This window comes from Hemiscyllium ocellatum, chromosome 17 (genome assembly GCF_020745735.1).
Source record: "Hemiscyllium ocellatum isolate sHemOce1 chromosome 17, sHemOce1.pat.X.cur, whole genome shotgun sequence".
In the NCBI taxonomy this organism is placed as follows: Eukaryota; Metazoa; Chordata; class Chondrichthyes; order Orectolobiformes; family Hemiscylliidae; genus Hemiscyllium; species Hemiscyllium ocellatum.
This window is the reverse complement of record NC_083417.1, coordinates 46,760,009-46,777,754: the sequence shown is the minus strand read 5'-3', so window position 1 is coordinate 46,777,754 and position 17,746 is coordinate 46,760,009. Positions and strand designations below refer to the sequence as shown.

The following is a 17,746-nucleotide window of genomic DNA, read 5'->3' as shown; positions in this document are numbered from 1 at the left end:
CACTGACCCAACTGATCAAGATCTCTTTGTAATCTTAGATAACCTTCCTCACTGTCCACCCACAAACTTACTAACCATTCAAATCATTTATGTAAATGACAAATAAAAGTGGATCTAGTACTGATCCTTGTGGAACACTGCTAGTAATGGGCCTCCAGTCTGAAAAACAAACCTCCCTCACCATCCTCTATCTCTTACCGTCAAGCCAATATTGCATCCATTTGACAAGGTCTGAATCTCAGGTGATCTAACTTTGCTAACCTGGAGGGTGGGTAACTTGTTTGATTTGCTGCACTTCTCAAAGGATTGCAGCATCATGGCAAATGACTGAATAATGTGCCACAGGAGGGGCAGCCAGCATACTGGGGTTAACTTGGAGGGTAACCAGCAACACCCCACCTTGCAGTGTTGGACATCTGGTCTATATCAGTTAAAACAAAAGTTCACAGAACATAAATTAATTAAAACTCCTTGGTACCATGCATGCAGAAATCATGCACTAAAATTGCACCAAAAGTCTAAATGTTCCAATGAAAAACTATTGAGAGCTACTAGGTCACAGATTGCAGAAGTATCGAATTTAGAAGTTCAATATTACTCACACACGGACACAGATTTTGCACAGAACTGACCAACTTATGTTAATACCACTTCTCAACGTGGACACTGAATTGTAGAAAGGTCACATAGGGTTCCTCACCTAAACATTTGGTGCTGCATTCCTGAAAAGCTCACATCTTTAAATGAAAAGACTTTAAGTTAAGCACCACTTGTCCTTCAAGTTTTTATCTGGCAAATGAAATAACTGTTCAATAAATTGACCAGAAAGAAAAATACAAATTCAATGGTACTCTCAGAATGATCATGCTCCCTCCAGTGGCAGAGTTTGGTCTGTGCAGCTGCAATACCAATATGAACGTCTATCATTAGTTTTGATTTGGAGATGCCAGTGTTGGACTGGGGTGAACAAAGTTAAAAATCACACAATCTCAGGTTATAGTCCAACAGGTTTAATTGATAGCAATAGCTTTCGGAGCGCTGTTCCTTCATCAGGTGGTTGTTATTAGAGCATAGCTAATAGTGAAGGGAAGATCAGACATGGAGCCTAAAAGAGAAATACAGCCTGGGGCAAGGCAATACTGGCAGGAGGTAGCCTGGGATTTTTTTGGGGGGCAGGTTGCATAATTCGTGAGGTGCTGGAAGTGGGGTGACCAGCACAGACAGCAAGGCCCAACGGGGGAGAACCTGGGAAGCACGATCTAGGGGAAGTAAGCTGCGACAAGGTTGAGACAGTAAGGCCATGTTGGAGGCAAGATCCTTTATCTTGGGCCAGAATAAAAGAGTGTGTCTGGGATGCAGACCAGGCAGTACTAGCTACTGATTTGTGATGGGGACAGTTGCCTACAATGCTCACAAACAACGCTAAAACAAAAGTGGTGATGCAAAATGAAGAAACAGAAGCCCCAAAGAACACTCAATGTTAAAATGAAATAACGTTATGCAGGTCAATGTGAAATGCGGAGTTTCTGTAAAGAAGTTACCACCAATAACATTCCACTTAGGCAACAGGTCATTCTTTTCAGACATGCAGTTCTAAGAGACAATTCAATAATCAGCCTGGATGGATTATTTTTAATGGAAGATGCATTGTTTGGTAAGTTTAAAAGCAATCATTATGGGTTTCTTCTCACATTCAGCATGCTTTGAGACAGACTTGGAAAATAAAAATAAATGAAACAAATTAACCCTGACAAGCATCTCCTGATCTACTTGCACAACTGAGATAACGGATCAAAAGAAGTCCTTAAAAAACAATATAAATGACTAAAAGCATTTTACCGGATGCACTGTTGAAATATTATCAGAAAACACGTGGAAATTCAAAGCAATTATCACACGTTCTTGATGCAGAGATATCATCAGCCTAGGATAGTTGAGTTCAACAGGTCGGAGCATTGATAGGACAATCTTTTCCAGCTGCTACAATATTTATACTGATACGAAAACTGAAAGAACTGCAGATGCTGGAAATCTGAAGCAAAACAGAAATTGCCTGAAAAGCTCAGCACATCTGGCAGCATCTATGGGTGAGAAATCAGAGTTAACGTTTCGAGTCTAGTGACCATTCCTCCAAACTGATGGTAGCTAGGAAAAGATTTTTTTTAATGCCAGAGATAGGGTTGGGAGATGGGGCAAGGAGTAAACAATAAGAAGAGATAGGGCCCAAAGAGTCAGAAGAACAGTTAGACAGAAGGAGGAATGGATTACCATCACCCAGGAGAAAGAATGGCTACTAATGAGGACAATTACTGGTTAACAATGCATTATGTGTAACAGCAGACCATGTGATAACAAGGCTTGGTGTTGGGGGGTTGGGGTAAGGATGTGGGAGAAGGGGTCTCAAGCCCTAAAATTGTTGAACTCATTATGGAGTCCAGAAGGCTGTAGAATTCCCAAGTGGAAAATGAAGTGATGTTCTTTCAGGTTGCACTGAGCTGCACTGGAGTACTACAGCAAGCCTGAGACAGAGATATTGGCCAGGGAACACAGTGGTGTGTTGAAGAGGCTTTAAACCGATATCATTTCAGAATGGACAGTAGTGAATCAGATCACACCTGAGAAGGGTCCTAAAATGGTCTGGTCCCTAGTGCTACAATCAATCAACAGGTCCATTACCACATTCACATGGGAAGCTCAATTTTCATCTCACTTAAAACAGCCATTTAGAAAACAGTGCAGGAAGGTTGGTGTCAAATTGCCTGTTCAACATTTCAATGACCCGTGAGTTAATGCCCACCTCAAAAGAAAGAACATTGATTGTAAAATGGTGCATGATAAATCTGTGAAGGGTTACAATAAACCCAGGAAATAGATAGCAAACTGATTCAAGTCCATGAAATGATAAGCACTGTTTACAGCAGTTATTTCCGAGTGTGTGTGTGTGTGTGTGTGTGTGTGTGTGTGTGTGTGTGTGTGTGTGTGTGTGTGTGTGTGTGTGTGTGTGTGTTGGGGGGGGGGGGGGGTACAATTGTTTCTAATGTACATAAATGAACTACAGAAATTTCAAAAACTTGCATTACTTGCTGTCTTGAAAGTTGATAAATTGTCCAAAAAATGCTACATAGAATTGCAAGGAAAATGTGGGTGTTGAGCCATAATAAAAATTGTAAACGGTAAAGCTGCCATAGTCTGAGAGGACTGCTCTCTCATTAGAGAGAGAGACAACTGGTGGTGATTTAACTGGAGCATAACCGTGTCTTAGTAAAAGGGAGAGATTGAAAAGGATGGTCTTTCATGGTAACCTCAGCCAGTATGGGAATTGAACCTGCACTGTTGGCATCACCCTGCACTGCAAACCAGTCATCCAGCCAACCGAGTGAACCAACCCTGGAGTAAAACCAAAGTATTGGCAGAATTTGTGGTTTAAAGCATCACAATAAAAGGAGGAGGTCTAAGCAACAAAAGTCACAGGAACCTATACTGGGGTGAGTGTGTGATGACGTGTAGACTCAAGTCACAGAAATAGAGAAGAGTAATTGCGGTTTACAGAGATATGCAGGGAAAAGATCCTGAAAGAAATCTAACGCAACACTGAAAATCAATTCAGATCAATAAGAACAGAATCAACATGGCATGTGACAGAATAAGGAAGGGAAAACAGAGTTTTGATGCACTGAAGTTAGTGGAGAGAAAAGTACTGCAACTATGAGATGATACTTTTCCAAAGGATCATCCAGCATCATATGCAGATCCAGACCTTATCCTTGACATCAAGCACAAGATGGAGCAACTTTATGTAAGACAGCCTCCAAATGAACACTCAATGAAACCCATTGTTGATTTCAGCAGATGGTTGAACTAATGTTTGGAGAAGGTGAAAGGAAGACAAGGGCCTTATATGGATCAGGAAGAGGAGGTGCCAAGTGGAGAGAGAGAGATGAAGGACCTCTTAAGTACAAAGTTGGACAGGGACAGAAGCTATTGGTGAAAATGTCCAAGCCATAATGATGGATGTGGCAAACATACCAAAAGTTGAAGTGAGAGTGAATTTGGATTAAATAAAGTCAAACGTTCACAGGATGACATTTCTGAACCTGATTCAGGTTATTTCAGTGCTACGGGCGAAGTGGAAACCTGTTTGGAAAGATCCAAGCAGGAAGTTGCAGAAAAACAGATAAACTAGTTAAATGTATGGATGATTTCATATTAGGAGGTAAGAGCTAGAATTAAATATGCAAATTTTAAAAAAGCCAAAAAGGTTGAACAGAGGATATCCTCAGTTAAAGTCAGGGTTGCATTCCTGAAAGTCACAACTCTAAGTAAAAAGACTTTGTTTACTTTGGGTGACCACACTTCACAATCTTAAAGACGGAGTTAGGTTCCAAAGTATGATTATTACCCAGGCAAACCAATATAGAATGTGAAATGCAGTCCTGCAGTGGTGTGCTAACAAAACTTACAAAATAAAAACAAAAATCACCAAAAATAACAAGGGTATACCCAAATTAGACAACTCTTCTCAGTCTCTCGGAGGCAAAATTGCCTGTTTGAGAAGGATTTGTTTTGCTCTGGCTTGTGGATGTGGAAATGTGTAATAAGTCCACTGAGCAATCAGTAGACAGATGTGGCTTGGAAGGTCAATTTTTTTTTTGTTGGTGCTCTTTGAAATGAACCTTCTTGCATTTTGGTTGGTCGTAAAGGGTTGCTGGGGTGTTTGATATCTTCAGAATTACCTGAGGACATTCACAAGGCATTTGAGCGGAAGTGACTTTGAAGCTCTCTAAATCACTCAATGCTGGATATTTTGGCTTGGGGATGCCCATACTATTCCACCATGTTTCTTGTCATTGGAGTTTGAAAACCTTTTGAAAACACTGCTGGTTTTGAATTGAAGGCATGTAATAGTAAGGTTCTGGTGAAGTTTGAGAGAGGAGGGGTCAGGATTACCAACAGCTTTGAAAAATGTATCCAAGGACTGATGAACAGTTCACTTTTACTTATCCTGGTACATGTCCCGTAACAGCTAATAGCATCATTGATCAATCTGACATTCCACTCTGTTTGGATCATCCTAATTAAAAAGGATTTCAATTACCTCATCCATAAATTGGAAAATTCTTGCCAGACAACACTTGAATGGGCGCGGTATCTCATTAGTTTGTTGATTGTCTGTCTCTGTATTATAGCTGCAAATGTGTTGCTGGTCAAAGCACAGCAGGCCAGGCAGCATCTCAGGAATAGAGAATTCGACGTTTCGAGCATAAGCCCTTCATCAGGAATAAGAGAGAGAGAGCCAAGCAGGCTAAGATAAAAGGTAGGGAGGAGGGACTAGGGGGAGGGGCGATGGAGGTGGGATAGGTGGAAGGAGGTCAAGGTGAGGGTGATAGGCCGGAGTGGGGTGGGGGCGGAGAGGTCAGGAAGAGGATTGCAGGTTAGGCTGTGGTAACGAGTCTGTTTGAGAACGTGGCTGAAGAGTTTCTGTGCAGAGGAGATGACCTGGGGGGGTGCAGTGAGAGAGGGACTCACTGAAATCCTTGTAGAGGGAGGAAGAGAGCTTCTTCAAGGAAGGCATCCTTGTAAGAGGATTCGCAGTAGGTTAAAATCTTCGAGTAAAAAATGAGGTCTGCAGATGCTGGAGATAGTCATCATTAGACAATTCTTTCCCATAGGGTGTAAGCAATTCCACGTCAGCATTATCCACTTTAACAAAGCCAGTCTGCCTCTCAAAAGGACAAAACTTTACATGGACCTTCAGGAGAGTAGTACACGATTCTTCTCAACCACAGACACACTCGGGCCAACACTGCTGCCACACACTGTTCAGACACATTGTCATAACTTCATCCCATCAGAGATATCACTGACACCCTTGGAAAGGTTGTAACTAGGTTGAAATAACTTGCCTGATGGGCATATTCTCACCATCTATTGTATTGATGAGTTGGGAGAAGCAATAGACGAGGCACTGAATGTTGCTACTACACCCTGATCCATGTGCTGTATCGACAACTTTATGTTGGGTGGTCGGAAAAGCACTTTCATATTTTCAGAGCATTCATCAAGGCAAATGGACAATTATCCGATGAAACCACAATTGCAATGGCAATATGTGCTCTGGCATTAAGTGCCCTCCGGGCAGGAATGGCATATAGAGAGAACCATTCGTGAAAAAGAGTGCTCCTATCATTCAGGCTTTTTCTGGTGCTAAGTAACACACAAATGCTCTTGGAATAACCCTCCCCAATGCACATGGTGTCTTGGACTGGTAGACCACTAAAATCACAGGCTTAAAATCTCTTGCAGCGTTCCCACCATGCAAAATAGCCAGGTGATCTAGTCAGCTTTGAATCCTGGCACTGTCTTCTCCTCTTGCATAATGTGCCTTCGCATTTCCAAAAATCACCCCATTCCCACGAACACTAGAAACCTGTTTTACCAAGGTCAATGCCTCTCTTCAAGTGGGGAGGGAATTCATCAGCATCCCCTGTATCAGCAGTAGCTGGCTCACCAGACAGACATTCTTGTGTTGTGCTTCAGGAAAATAGTAGAATCACCTACCACTAGCAAGAAAATTCTGACTGTGAACTCCTACTCTAGTCATTCTGTATGTTCCTAGACAGGCTTCTCGCGTTTTCTTGAATCGCTGTCAAAATAAGAGACATCAGCCGCAGGATTTGGCTTTTGATCCAGGATGGCCAAGAGTTCTCCTACACTCCCCATGACGTTGGCTCCAGGTCGTCTGACGTTTTGCTGCAGCACCACAGATAGTTCTCACCAGTGTTAAGGGCTACCCCTTTGATTGCTCTCTCTCTCTCTCTCTCACTTACAGCCACCTTAAAACATTGTCTTACTGCAAGGCAAATGGTTTTTCTTGGTCTCCTTGCAGCAGCAGTCTCAATGCTCCCACTTTCTGGGCGGTTAAGGCTCATGTTGAAAAGGGACTGCAGCACAAATCTCAAATAAGGAATTTTAAAATTGTTCTCTGCCTCTCCAACAGACTCCAAAATCACTCCTCACCTTCGTGCAGTAAAAGCAACAGCCTAGCAGCAAAATCAGTTCCTGCTCTCGACTGCCCGTGTGGTGTGGAAAAACCAACTCAAAGAGTCTCTAAATGAAAAGTCACAGTCAGAGACTCATTATACCTGCAAGCAATGTTCCCTCAATCTGGCAAAATTGTGCCAATACTGGGCTCCGATGTTGTGCTTTAAACCCAGAAGTGCTCTAAAACTCCTTTAAACTGGAGCCCATAACTTTCAAAAAGGAAATGGAACCCAGAAATAAAACAGCATTGAAACAAAAACTTAATAAAAAGCCGCTAAACAGCACAACTTTCAAAGCAGTGTACCCATATTTGTGAATGACCCGGACACTGGCAGATAAAATACAATGCAGATAGTAGGAAGTGCCACACACTGAATGGAAAACCAGACAATGGCATACTGCACAAATGGAGTTGTTACAACCACACCTAGGGTGAAACTCCCCAATTTACTACAATCCCAGGTGGGATCTCCAGATTGCCAAACTCCTCTGTGGGGAGGGATGAACTAGCTCCCTTTCTTTAGCTACTTCACCCCTTGGGTGGTTGGTCACAACAAGATTAATTAAATTAGGATCCTCTCCTTGAGAATACCTTTCCCCACCAAACCAAATAAATTGATGCTTAAAAAAGGGGCCAATTTTACCTTGTTGAGTTCTTGAAAGAAAGTTTATTTGTTCTAAACACAAGAGGAAATAATAACTCAACACATACATAGATTAGGGTCTCTACCTCATCGACCAAGGTAGTATGAGAGTAGAAACAGGAAAGGAGAGGTCACCCTTTTAGGAGTTTTCTATAGGCCTCCGAATAGTTTCAGAGATTTAGAGGAATGGATAGCAAAGATGATTCTCAATAGGAGCGGGTGTGGCAGGGTAGTTGTTTATGGGGTACTTCAACTTCCCAAATATTGACTGGGAATACTATACTTCAAGTACTTTAGATGGGTCAGTTTTTGTCCATTGTGGGAGGAGGGTTTTCTGACATTGTATGTAGACAGGCCAACAAGGGGTGAGGCCACATCAGATTTGGTACTGGGTAATGAACCCAGGCAGGTGTTAGATTTGGAAGTAGATGAACACTTTGGTCATCATGACCACAATTCAGTTATGTTTACTTTAGTGATGGAAAGGTATAGGTATATACAGTAGGGCAAGGGTTATAGCTGGGGCTAGGCAATTACGATGTGATTAGACAAGATTTAGGATGCACAGAATAGGGATGGAAACTACAGCAGAGGGACAGACTAGAAATGTGGAACTTATTCAAGGAACAGCTACTGTCAGACAGGGTGGAAGCTGTCGAGCGCAGGAGCCGTGGTTTATTAAGGAAGTTGAATCTCTTGTCAAGAGGAAGAAGAAGGCTTATGCTAGGATGAGAATGTGAAGGCTCAGTTAGGGTGATTGAGAGTTACAAACTAGCCAGTAAAGACCTAAAGAGAGAGCTAAGAAGAGGGAGGAGGGGACATGAGAAGTTATTGGTGGATATGATCAGGGAAAATCCTAAAGCTTTCTAGAGGTATACAGGGATAAAAGAATGATTAGAATAAGATTCAGGTCAATCAAGGATAGTAGCAGGAAGTTGTGCAGAGTCAGGAGGAGATAGGGACAGCGCTAAATGAATATTTTTCGTCAGTATTCACACTGGAAAAAGACAATGTTGTCAAGGAGAATACTGAGAAACAGGCTACAAGGCTAAATGGGACTGAGGTTCACAAGGAGCTGGCGTTAGAAATTCTGGAAAGTGTGAAAATAGATAAATCCTCTGGGCTGGATGGGATTTATGCTAGGAATCTCTGGGAAGCCAGGGAGGAGATTGCCAAGCTAGGAGAAAGTGAGGACTGCAGATGCTGGAGTACCAGAGTTGAAAAATATGGTGCTGGAAAAACACAGCAGGCCAGGCAGCATCCGAGGAGGAGAATCGACGTTTCGGGCTTAAGCCCTTCTTCAGGAATGAGGCTGGAGTGCCGAGCAGGCTGAGATAAAAGGTAGGGGGGGACGAAATTTGGGGGAGGGGCACTGGGAATACGATAGGTGGAAGGAGGGGAGGGTGAGGGTGATAGGCCGGAGAGGGGGTGGAGGCGGTGAGGTCGGGAAGAAGATTGCAGGTCAAGAAGGCGGTGCTGAATCTGAAGGTTGGGACTGAGATAAGGTGGTGGGAGGGGAAATGAGGAAGCTGGAGAAATCTACATTCATCCCGTGTGGTTGGAGGGTTCCTAGACGGAAGATGAGGCGCTCTTCCTCCAGGTGTCGTGTGGCCAGGGTCTGGTGATGGAGGAGGCCAAGGACCTGCATGTCATTGGCGGAGTGGGAGGGGGAATTAAAGTGTTCTGCCACGGGGCGGTTGGGTTGGTTGGTGTCGGTGTCCCAGAGGTGTTTTCTGAAACATTCCGCAAGTAGACGGCCTGTCTTCCCAATGTAGAGGAGACTACATCGGGTGCAGCGGATACAGTAAATGATGTGTGTTAAGGTGCAGGTGAATTTGCGACGGATATAGAAGGATCCATTGGGCCTTGGAGGGAGGTGAGGGGGGAGGTTTGCACTTCTTGCAGTTACAGGGGAAGGTGCCGGAAGTGGAGGTTGGGTTGGTGGAGGGTGTGGACCTGACGAGGGAGTCACGGAGGGAGTGGTCTCTCCTGAATGCTGATAGGGGTGGGGAGGAAATATATCCCTGGTGGTGGGGTCCATTTGGAGGTGGCGGAAATGACGGAGGATGATACGATGTATCCGGAGGTTGGTGGGGTGGAAGGCGAGGACCAATGGGTTTCTGTTCTGGTGACGATTGGAGGGGCGGGATTCAAGGGCAGTGGTGCGGGAAGTGGAGGAGATGTGGTGGAGAGCATCGTCGACCACGTCGGAAAGGAAATTGCGGTCTTTGAAGAAGGAGGCCATTTGCGTTGTTCGGTAGTGGAATTGGTCCTCCTGGGAGCAGATGCGGCGGAGGCGGAGGAATTGGGAAAATGGGATGGCAGCTTTTACAGGGGGCAGGGTGGGAGGAGGTGTAATCTAGGTAGCTGTGGGAGTTGGTCGGTTTGTAGTAAACGTCTGTGTTGAGTCAGTCCCCCGAGATAGAAATGGAGTGGTCTAGGAGGGGAGAGAGGAGTCTCAGACGGTACAGGTAAATTTGAGGTCGGGGTGGAAGATGTTAGTAAAGTGGATGAACTGTTCAACTTGCTCATGGGAGCACGAGGTAGCGCCAATACAATCATCGATGTAGCGGAGGAAAAAGTGGGGGGGGTGGGGTGTGAGTGTAGCTACAGAAGATGGACTGTTCTACATATCCGACGAAGAGGCAGGCATAGCTGGGGCCCATACGGGTGCCCAGGGCTACTCCTTTGGTTTGGAGGAAGTGGGAGGATTGGAAAGAGAAGTTGTTAAGAGTGAGGTCTCCTCTACATTGGGGAAAACGGACCGCCTACTTGCGGAACGTTTCAGGGAACACCTCTGGGACACCGACACCAACCAACCCAACCGCCCCGTGGCTGAACACTTTAAGTCCCCCTCCCACTCCGCCAATGACATGCAGGTCCTTGGCCTCCTCCATCGCCAGACCCTGGCCACACGATGCCTGGAGGAAGAGCGCCTCATATTCCGCCTAGGAACCCTCCAACCACACGGGATGAGTGTAAATTTCTCCAGCTTCCTCATTTCCCCTCCCCCCACCTTATCTCAGTCCCAACCTTCAGATTCAGCACCGCCCTCTTGACCTGCAATCTTCTTTCCGACCTCTCCGCCCCCATTCCCTCTCTGGCCTATCACTTTCACCTCCTTCCACCTATCGTATTCCCAGTGCCCCTCCCCCAAATTTCCTCTCCCTCACCTTTTATCTCAGCCCGCTTGGCACACCAGCCTCATTCCTGAAGAAGGGCTTATGCCCGAAACGTCAATTCTCCTGCTCCTCGGATGCTGCCTGGCCTGCTGTGTTTTTCCAGCACCACATTTTTCAACTCAGGAGATTGCCAAGCCTTTGGCTTTGATTTTTATGTCATCATTGTCTACAGGAATTGTACCAGAAGATTGGAGGATAGCAAATGTTGTTTCCTTGTTCAAGGTGGGGAGAGACAACCCTGGTAATTATAGATCAGTGAACCTCACTTGGGTTGTGGGTAAAGTGTTGAAAAGGGATATAAGAGATAGGATTTATAATCATTCAGAGAGGAATAAGTTGAGTAGAGATAGTCAGCACGGTTTTGTGAAGGGTAGGTTGTGCCTCACAAACCTTATTGAGTTCTTTGAGAAGGTGACCGAACAGGTAGATGAGGGTAAAGTGATTGATGTGGTGTATATGGATTTCAGGAAGGCGTTTGATAAAGTTCCCATGGGACGCTACTGTACAAAATACAGTGACATGGGATTGAGGGTGATTTAGCTGTTTGGATCAGAAATTGGCTCACTGAAAGAAAGCAGAGGGTGGTAGTTGATGGGGAATGCTCATCCTGGAGTTCAGTTACTAGTGGTGTAACACAAGGATCTGTTTTGGGTCCACTGCTGTTGGCCATTTTTATAAATGACCTGGATGAGGGCATAGAAGGATGTGTTAGTAAATCTGTGGATGGCACTAAGGTCACTACAGTTGTGGATAGTGCTGAAGGATGTTGCAGGTTACACAGGGACATAGATAAGCTGACATAAGGTCAGATGGGTTTCAGATTGGTTCCACAGGTCTGCATAACATTGTGGGCCAAAGATGAGAAGTGAGATCAGTCTTTGCATCATTCATGAAGTGTAGATAATGGAACGTAAATAGTTGAATTATCAGTTTAGAGATTCTAGGCTTTGCAGATTAGTTGAAATTTTTTTGTCTGTTTTATTTTAACTGCTTCACTGCCTGACTTTCCTGACTCAGAGACAGTATCCTACTTTTGTTTGGTTTCCTGTCAGAGGCTGTAGGATAGATTCAAGGCCTGCAGAATCAGCCATAGGGGTTGCTAAATGCACAGGCAGGATGTTTAGAAACCTGCTCTGGTTGACTGGAACTTTGTTGCGGTCACTTTGTTAAATTTTAGGCCCTCTATCCCTCATCCTTCCCACCTATTCCCATGCTACCTTCATTCTTCATGATAACTTGATGCCAACCTGTTACTCATCCTTGGCTCTACACCAACTCACCCAGCGTCAACCATGGTTGGACCTCACAAGCCATGCTGACATGATGTCAAAAACTAAATATCTATTGCAGGCTTTACAGCAGTAAAAACTCACATTCGTGATAGGTCAGTCAGAACTTTCAAATCCTTTAAACTACTAATTCCTTATAAAACCAAACAGACTTGTATTCATAACTGTCAAATCAAACCATGAACTTGGGACACTTCTATTGAGACAATTATAGGTCATGGAAAGCATCCACATATTAGTATTGGAATAATTACTGCCCAAAGGGAAACATCAACAATTAGTTATTATCAGTGTTGGAACAGACTCTAACTCTTATTGACCAGAGCAAGCTTATTTTTATTTGAAGGGTGGGATTTAAATACCTTCACATCATGACAGTTCTACAGATCACATCTACCCTTCAATGAGCATTCACACTTACCTTACAGAGTTGTGACTCCCATACTAGAGGTGAAGGCCCTTATTAAGGTGGACATAAGGTCAAATCATTGTTAAATGTTAGATCCCTTCACATGGGAATTAACTCTGCCACGTTTCGCCTACTGATTAAGATGGCAGCTGTCAAATGGTGGAAGAAATTTTTTAAAGGTTCATGGAGATTTCATGATTCTGCAAAAATCTGGCCCCCAGAACACAATTTCTCTCCCAAACACTCCAACAGACAACGTATCAGAAGCTACACTCTTCTCACATGGTGTTAAAGATACAGCTTACATCGCACGTGGAGCCAAGCTCCACCTAAAACAAAGCACCTTTGCACAGTTATCTTCAATCCAATATGCTCAGTCGCTATGTGAAACACCAGCCAGTCAGTCAGCTGTCCACCAATGTGTAATGTCAACTGGTCCTGCAGGGTCCCAACTGGCAAGCTAAGCGTTAAATCAAGGTTATCTACTCACTGATCTCAGACTGTATGTTTCCTGCACTAGAACAGGATCCCCATGTCATCACCCTTTAAAACACATGATCGGCACACAGCCTACTTGAAGTGATTGGGAGTGGCCAGCCTCCCCCCATCGTTTCTTTAAACTTGCTCTTCCTAAAACATCAAATCCCCTGATGCTACAGAACCAAACTGTGCATACACGTTTTGAGAGACTGTAGTTACATTGTGTATAGATTCCTCACAGAAATAATATTGTATTCTTAAGAAAAGAACTCTACGCATAAGAATCTTCATTTTTTGGCACAAATTATTAATTGACTTGAAGGTCGTAGCATCTGAAAGGACTCACCTTTGAAATTGGGATTCAGTAAGTCTTTACGATGAGCACAGAATAGTGCACTCCCATATACCAGATCAAGTGCACAAAGCAGAAGATGATAGGAGTTAACAAGATCATCACTGATCATAGGGAAATTTCCTATTAAAAAGAAAAAAAACAAAACCTGTTAACACCCATTATAAGCACAACTATTTACATTATTGGGTCTTTATAAATCTGAACCAAACTTGTTAGCTTTTTGCTGTGTGAATGCTTTCATGAACTATTAAATCACGTAATTTCTTATTTGAAGATTCGGACAAACTATTCTATATTTCTTGATTAGGAAATAACCTTTTAGCAAACTAAATACATATACGCAATAGATGATGAATCTCAGTATCCCCATCATGACAGTAATGACTTCATGGGCAGAAGGTTTTGAGTTTTGTAATTCCCAATTCTGGCTGGCTATGGTCAAATTTAACATTTCTCAACAAATGCAATTTCACTTTTAAATAATACTCAGCAATGGGACTGGAGCAAGTGTGACACAGTTTCAGCTTTCTGACTGAGGGTAAAATAGACAGCAACACTGATAACATTATTCGGCCCCCAAAGAGAAAAGTAAATCTTTTAAACATCAATCCATTGATACGTCTCCGAATTGCAATGACATTATCTTGAATATCACCACTGTAACAAAAACACTTATCAAGTTCCGGCATCTGTGAACTAATGTTTCAACTGAAACAATCGGCTCATTGTCCTTCTGAAATATGGATGTTTTGTTGCCTGGTGAATTGTTGCTCACCTCTCTCGTACTACTTGCTAGCAACACTTCCACAAGTAATTGACTTCTTCATTCACATTGTGGCCATTCTTTACTCATTTGACAATGTTTAGTGGCAATTATGTTGCTGTCTGATGGTGGGTTGAATGGTGGGAAGATATCAATTGCCATAGCTACTCTTGTCCACGACTTATGTCCCTTCCTAGCAGTCATGAGATGCCATTCAGTGGTGATTGAAAAGGGTTGTTAAATGTGTCATTACTACAACAATTTTTTGCAGCACAATCTTCCCAAACACTTTGATTCAGTTTGAGACTCAGCTGTCCATTCACTAACTGAAGATACCTGAACTTTTCCTTGCTATTTTTTTTCTTTCATATTCCTAATGAATTCACTCTAATGACAGAATGCTATAGCCAGAAAATACACTATGCTCCTCAGTCCCTCCAACTGCCAATTCAATCTCCTTTGACAAATAAATGAATCCAATTCATTTAGAGAGTCATAGAGATGTACAGCATGGAAACAGACCCTTCGGTCCAACCCGTCCACGCCAACCAGATATCCCAACTCAATCTAGTCTCACCTGACAACACCCGGCCCATATCCCTGCAAACCTTTCCTATTCATATACTCATCCAAATGCCTCTTAAATGTTGCAATTGTACCAGCCTCCACAACATCCTCTGGCAGCTCATTCCATACACGTACCACCCTCTTCGTGAAAACGTTGCCCCTTAGGTCTCTTTTATATCTTTCCCCTCTCACCCTAAACCTCTGCCCTCTAGTTCTGGACTCCCTGATCCCAGGAAAAAGACTGTCTATTTATCTTGCAGCATCTTTCTACTGCAGAAATGTAAATACTGCATTGGATCGTGCGTCGAGGTGGCAGGATAGTGTGCTTATAGTGAATAGAAAGAAATATGGCACAAGAACTCACCACAAAAAAGCGAGGAGAAAAATGGTGAGTAAATGGCCCTTAGCCATACTTGTCTCTTATTGTGACTCAGCCAACTACTGGAGCAGAAATAATGGGATGGGGACATATCAACATTGACTTGAGTAAAACTATTTTGCATTCTACACAATGAGCTCATGTAGGAGCGCGTATGTACGGGCACGGAGCTTTGATGAGCCAAGTTAAAAACTGCACTCAAAGTAAACATAGAAGAAAGAAAAGATTTTCCAAAATGGTTACTGATATGTAATAAATTTCTTTTAATCTGTATATAAAGGGTATTTAGGATATCATGATTTGCATGAGAACCCTTATCTCTCAGGTTTGTATCGTATATGTGTTGCTTACATTTGAGATGCTGCCCATTGTTACAACCAGAAAACAAAAGAAGAAAAAACTAGTCAGTCATTTTCTTGATCTTGAAATCTACTCCTGTTACAAAGTACTCCCGAAGGACTTGAGTTTACAAGCTGATTTAGCTATCTAGATTTCTTTACCTGATCCTTACCTTCTATAGGCAGATGATGAGCAAAAGTCTTAGACCACAATATCATGTCTTAAAAGAGCACAGGCCACACAACGGTAGACCAGACCCCAGACTAATTCAAAATCAGTGCCAGTACAGTTCAGCTGATAAATACACATTGGCTCAAGTATTAGACTATTAAAATAGTAACTAATGACACTAAACAGATAGTGAACACACAGACATCTACCTCAGTGTGTGTGGCTTGGTTAGAGGCATGCAACTGGATATCCTATGTCTTACTGCAAACAATGACATTGGATACCTTTATTTTTAATGTTTGGTTTTATAAAATATAAAATTTGAAACCTTCCTGCTACACAAAACATCATTTAACAGATAAAACATTCAGCGCAACTCATCTGACCGAATTCTCACTCACTCACGAGCAAACTTCCTAAAAGAGACAGCAGCTGTTTGAGTGATTGAAGAGTTTCGACAAATGCACTGAATAAATTATGTATGTTCACATTTAGATTGTACCAAGCATGTGCCTTTTATATACTATATACTGAATCTGAACAGATTAAAAATTCCACTGCAGAATGGACAAAACTAAACCATCCGTAAAGACTACAGAGTAAAAATGTATTTCTCAAGACCACAAGCATTCCCACAATATACTGGCACCAACCCTGGAACAGTGCATTTGATGTAAAACCAGCCATCACCTACATATAGATGAAAAATTTCTACTCTGCTAAAACTAGATAGGCAACAGCAAGACAATGTAGGGCTGTCAACATTGAAACTTGGATTAGGGGGTAATTAGTTCAGGACTCCGGAATGTGGTGTCAGTGAATGGACAATTTTCCATGAACAATTAGATACAAGGGGACAAAAAACTTTAAAAATTAGACTAAATGCCCAGTATCCTTATAAAGGACACGATACCTTTAGTTTGTCCCAGTACCATCACTATGAGAAATGTGGAGATGGCTACTGGGTGACAAGTCTATCCATTGACTTATATGGCTCTTGACTCTGATGCATATCCTGTGCACAGATGACGAAAGCCATATTGCCACACAAAACATGATCAAACCAATTACTGGTGTCCTTGGAAAATACTTCAGCTCTTTGGACTGCCTTGGAGGAACACTGTTGTACTAGACAGTGCATGTGGTTGTTGCCTGGCGTAGAACCTCACCATCATGAAGGAACAGTCTTTGCCATTTGGTAATATGTCACTGCGAGGTGTACCAGGTTTCTCACCACATCTTAGAATACCCACCCCATTAGTGGCCTACTTTGTCTGCTGGAGTCTCACTCATCCCATTTCCATTCATCTTTCGCACACACCATTCCCAAAACCAATTTGCCACGTAGCAGATATCCCAGAATTCACTCATCATCTTGAAAAGTCCCTAAGCACCAGGACAAGCTCTATCTACTTCTCTCTCATTAAAGAGTAAACAAAGCACATTCGGACAGAAAGAGTCAAGACAGGCTGACAGGGCTTGGACTGGCTTGAGAAACTGCCTTTAACTTATTGTGCTTGGCCATCTTGAGCGAAGGTCTGATGATAACCATGACAAGCTTGAGAACTTGCTTTCTGTGCTAAAAGCCACAGCAAGACAATGGTGATATGAACATGGTATCCTTGGCTGAGGGGGCAAAGTGCAAAAAGGCAAGACACTGCAGCGAGCATCTGGGTAGAGTCAAAGCATACTGTCATTGTGAGCAAAGTGCCCAGAGATACAGCCTGGTCCTGTCAAGCGGATGCATATCCCTGGCCACAGTGTCCTTGCAGTTGTATTTCAATAATAGTTACTTGCACAGCATTAAAGTGTAGAAGCATACAGTATGTGAATGGAAGCTATGCCATGAGGGCTCAAAGGGGCTAGCAAATGCTGGAAGCCGACACTCATGCCCATGGGGTGCACAGGGCTGAGGCCTGTGGTGCAGAACCTGAAGGGTTGGTGACTAAGTTCCAAGATAGAAGGTAGTTTCGAGTAAGTGGTGAGCAAACATTACCAGGTACATGCACTGCTTTCCTCGTCAAGTTTCCCAACATTTAGTTTGTGTCACATGTCTGTTCAGGTGAAAGTCTAAAGATTAACGAGGCAGCTTCTGCCGTTAATAAGCTTTAATTCCCAGTGTCTTAC

At 43.1% G+C, this 17,746-nt stretch overlaps 1 protein-coding gene across 3 annotated transcripts in view; it reads right to left on the bottom strand.

The window, feature by feature from the left end:
- The window catches only part of rbl2 (retinoblastoma-like 2 (p130)), a 144,139-nt gene that overhangs the window by 65,637 nt on the left and 60,756 nt on the right, over window positions 1-17,746 (bottom strand). For all 3 annotated transcript variants that reach the window (XM_060838134.1, XM_060838135.1, XM_060838136.1), the window contains one exon: window positions 13,392-13,520. In XM_060838134.1, coding sequence (XP_060694117.1) covers window positions 13,392-13,520 — 129 coding nt within the window. The remainder of the gene's footprint in view (window positions 1-13,391; window positions 13,521-17,746) is intronic.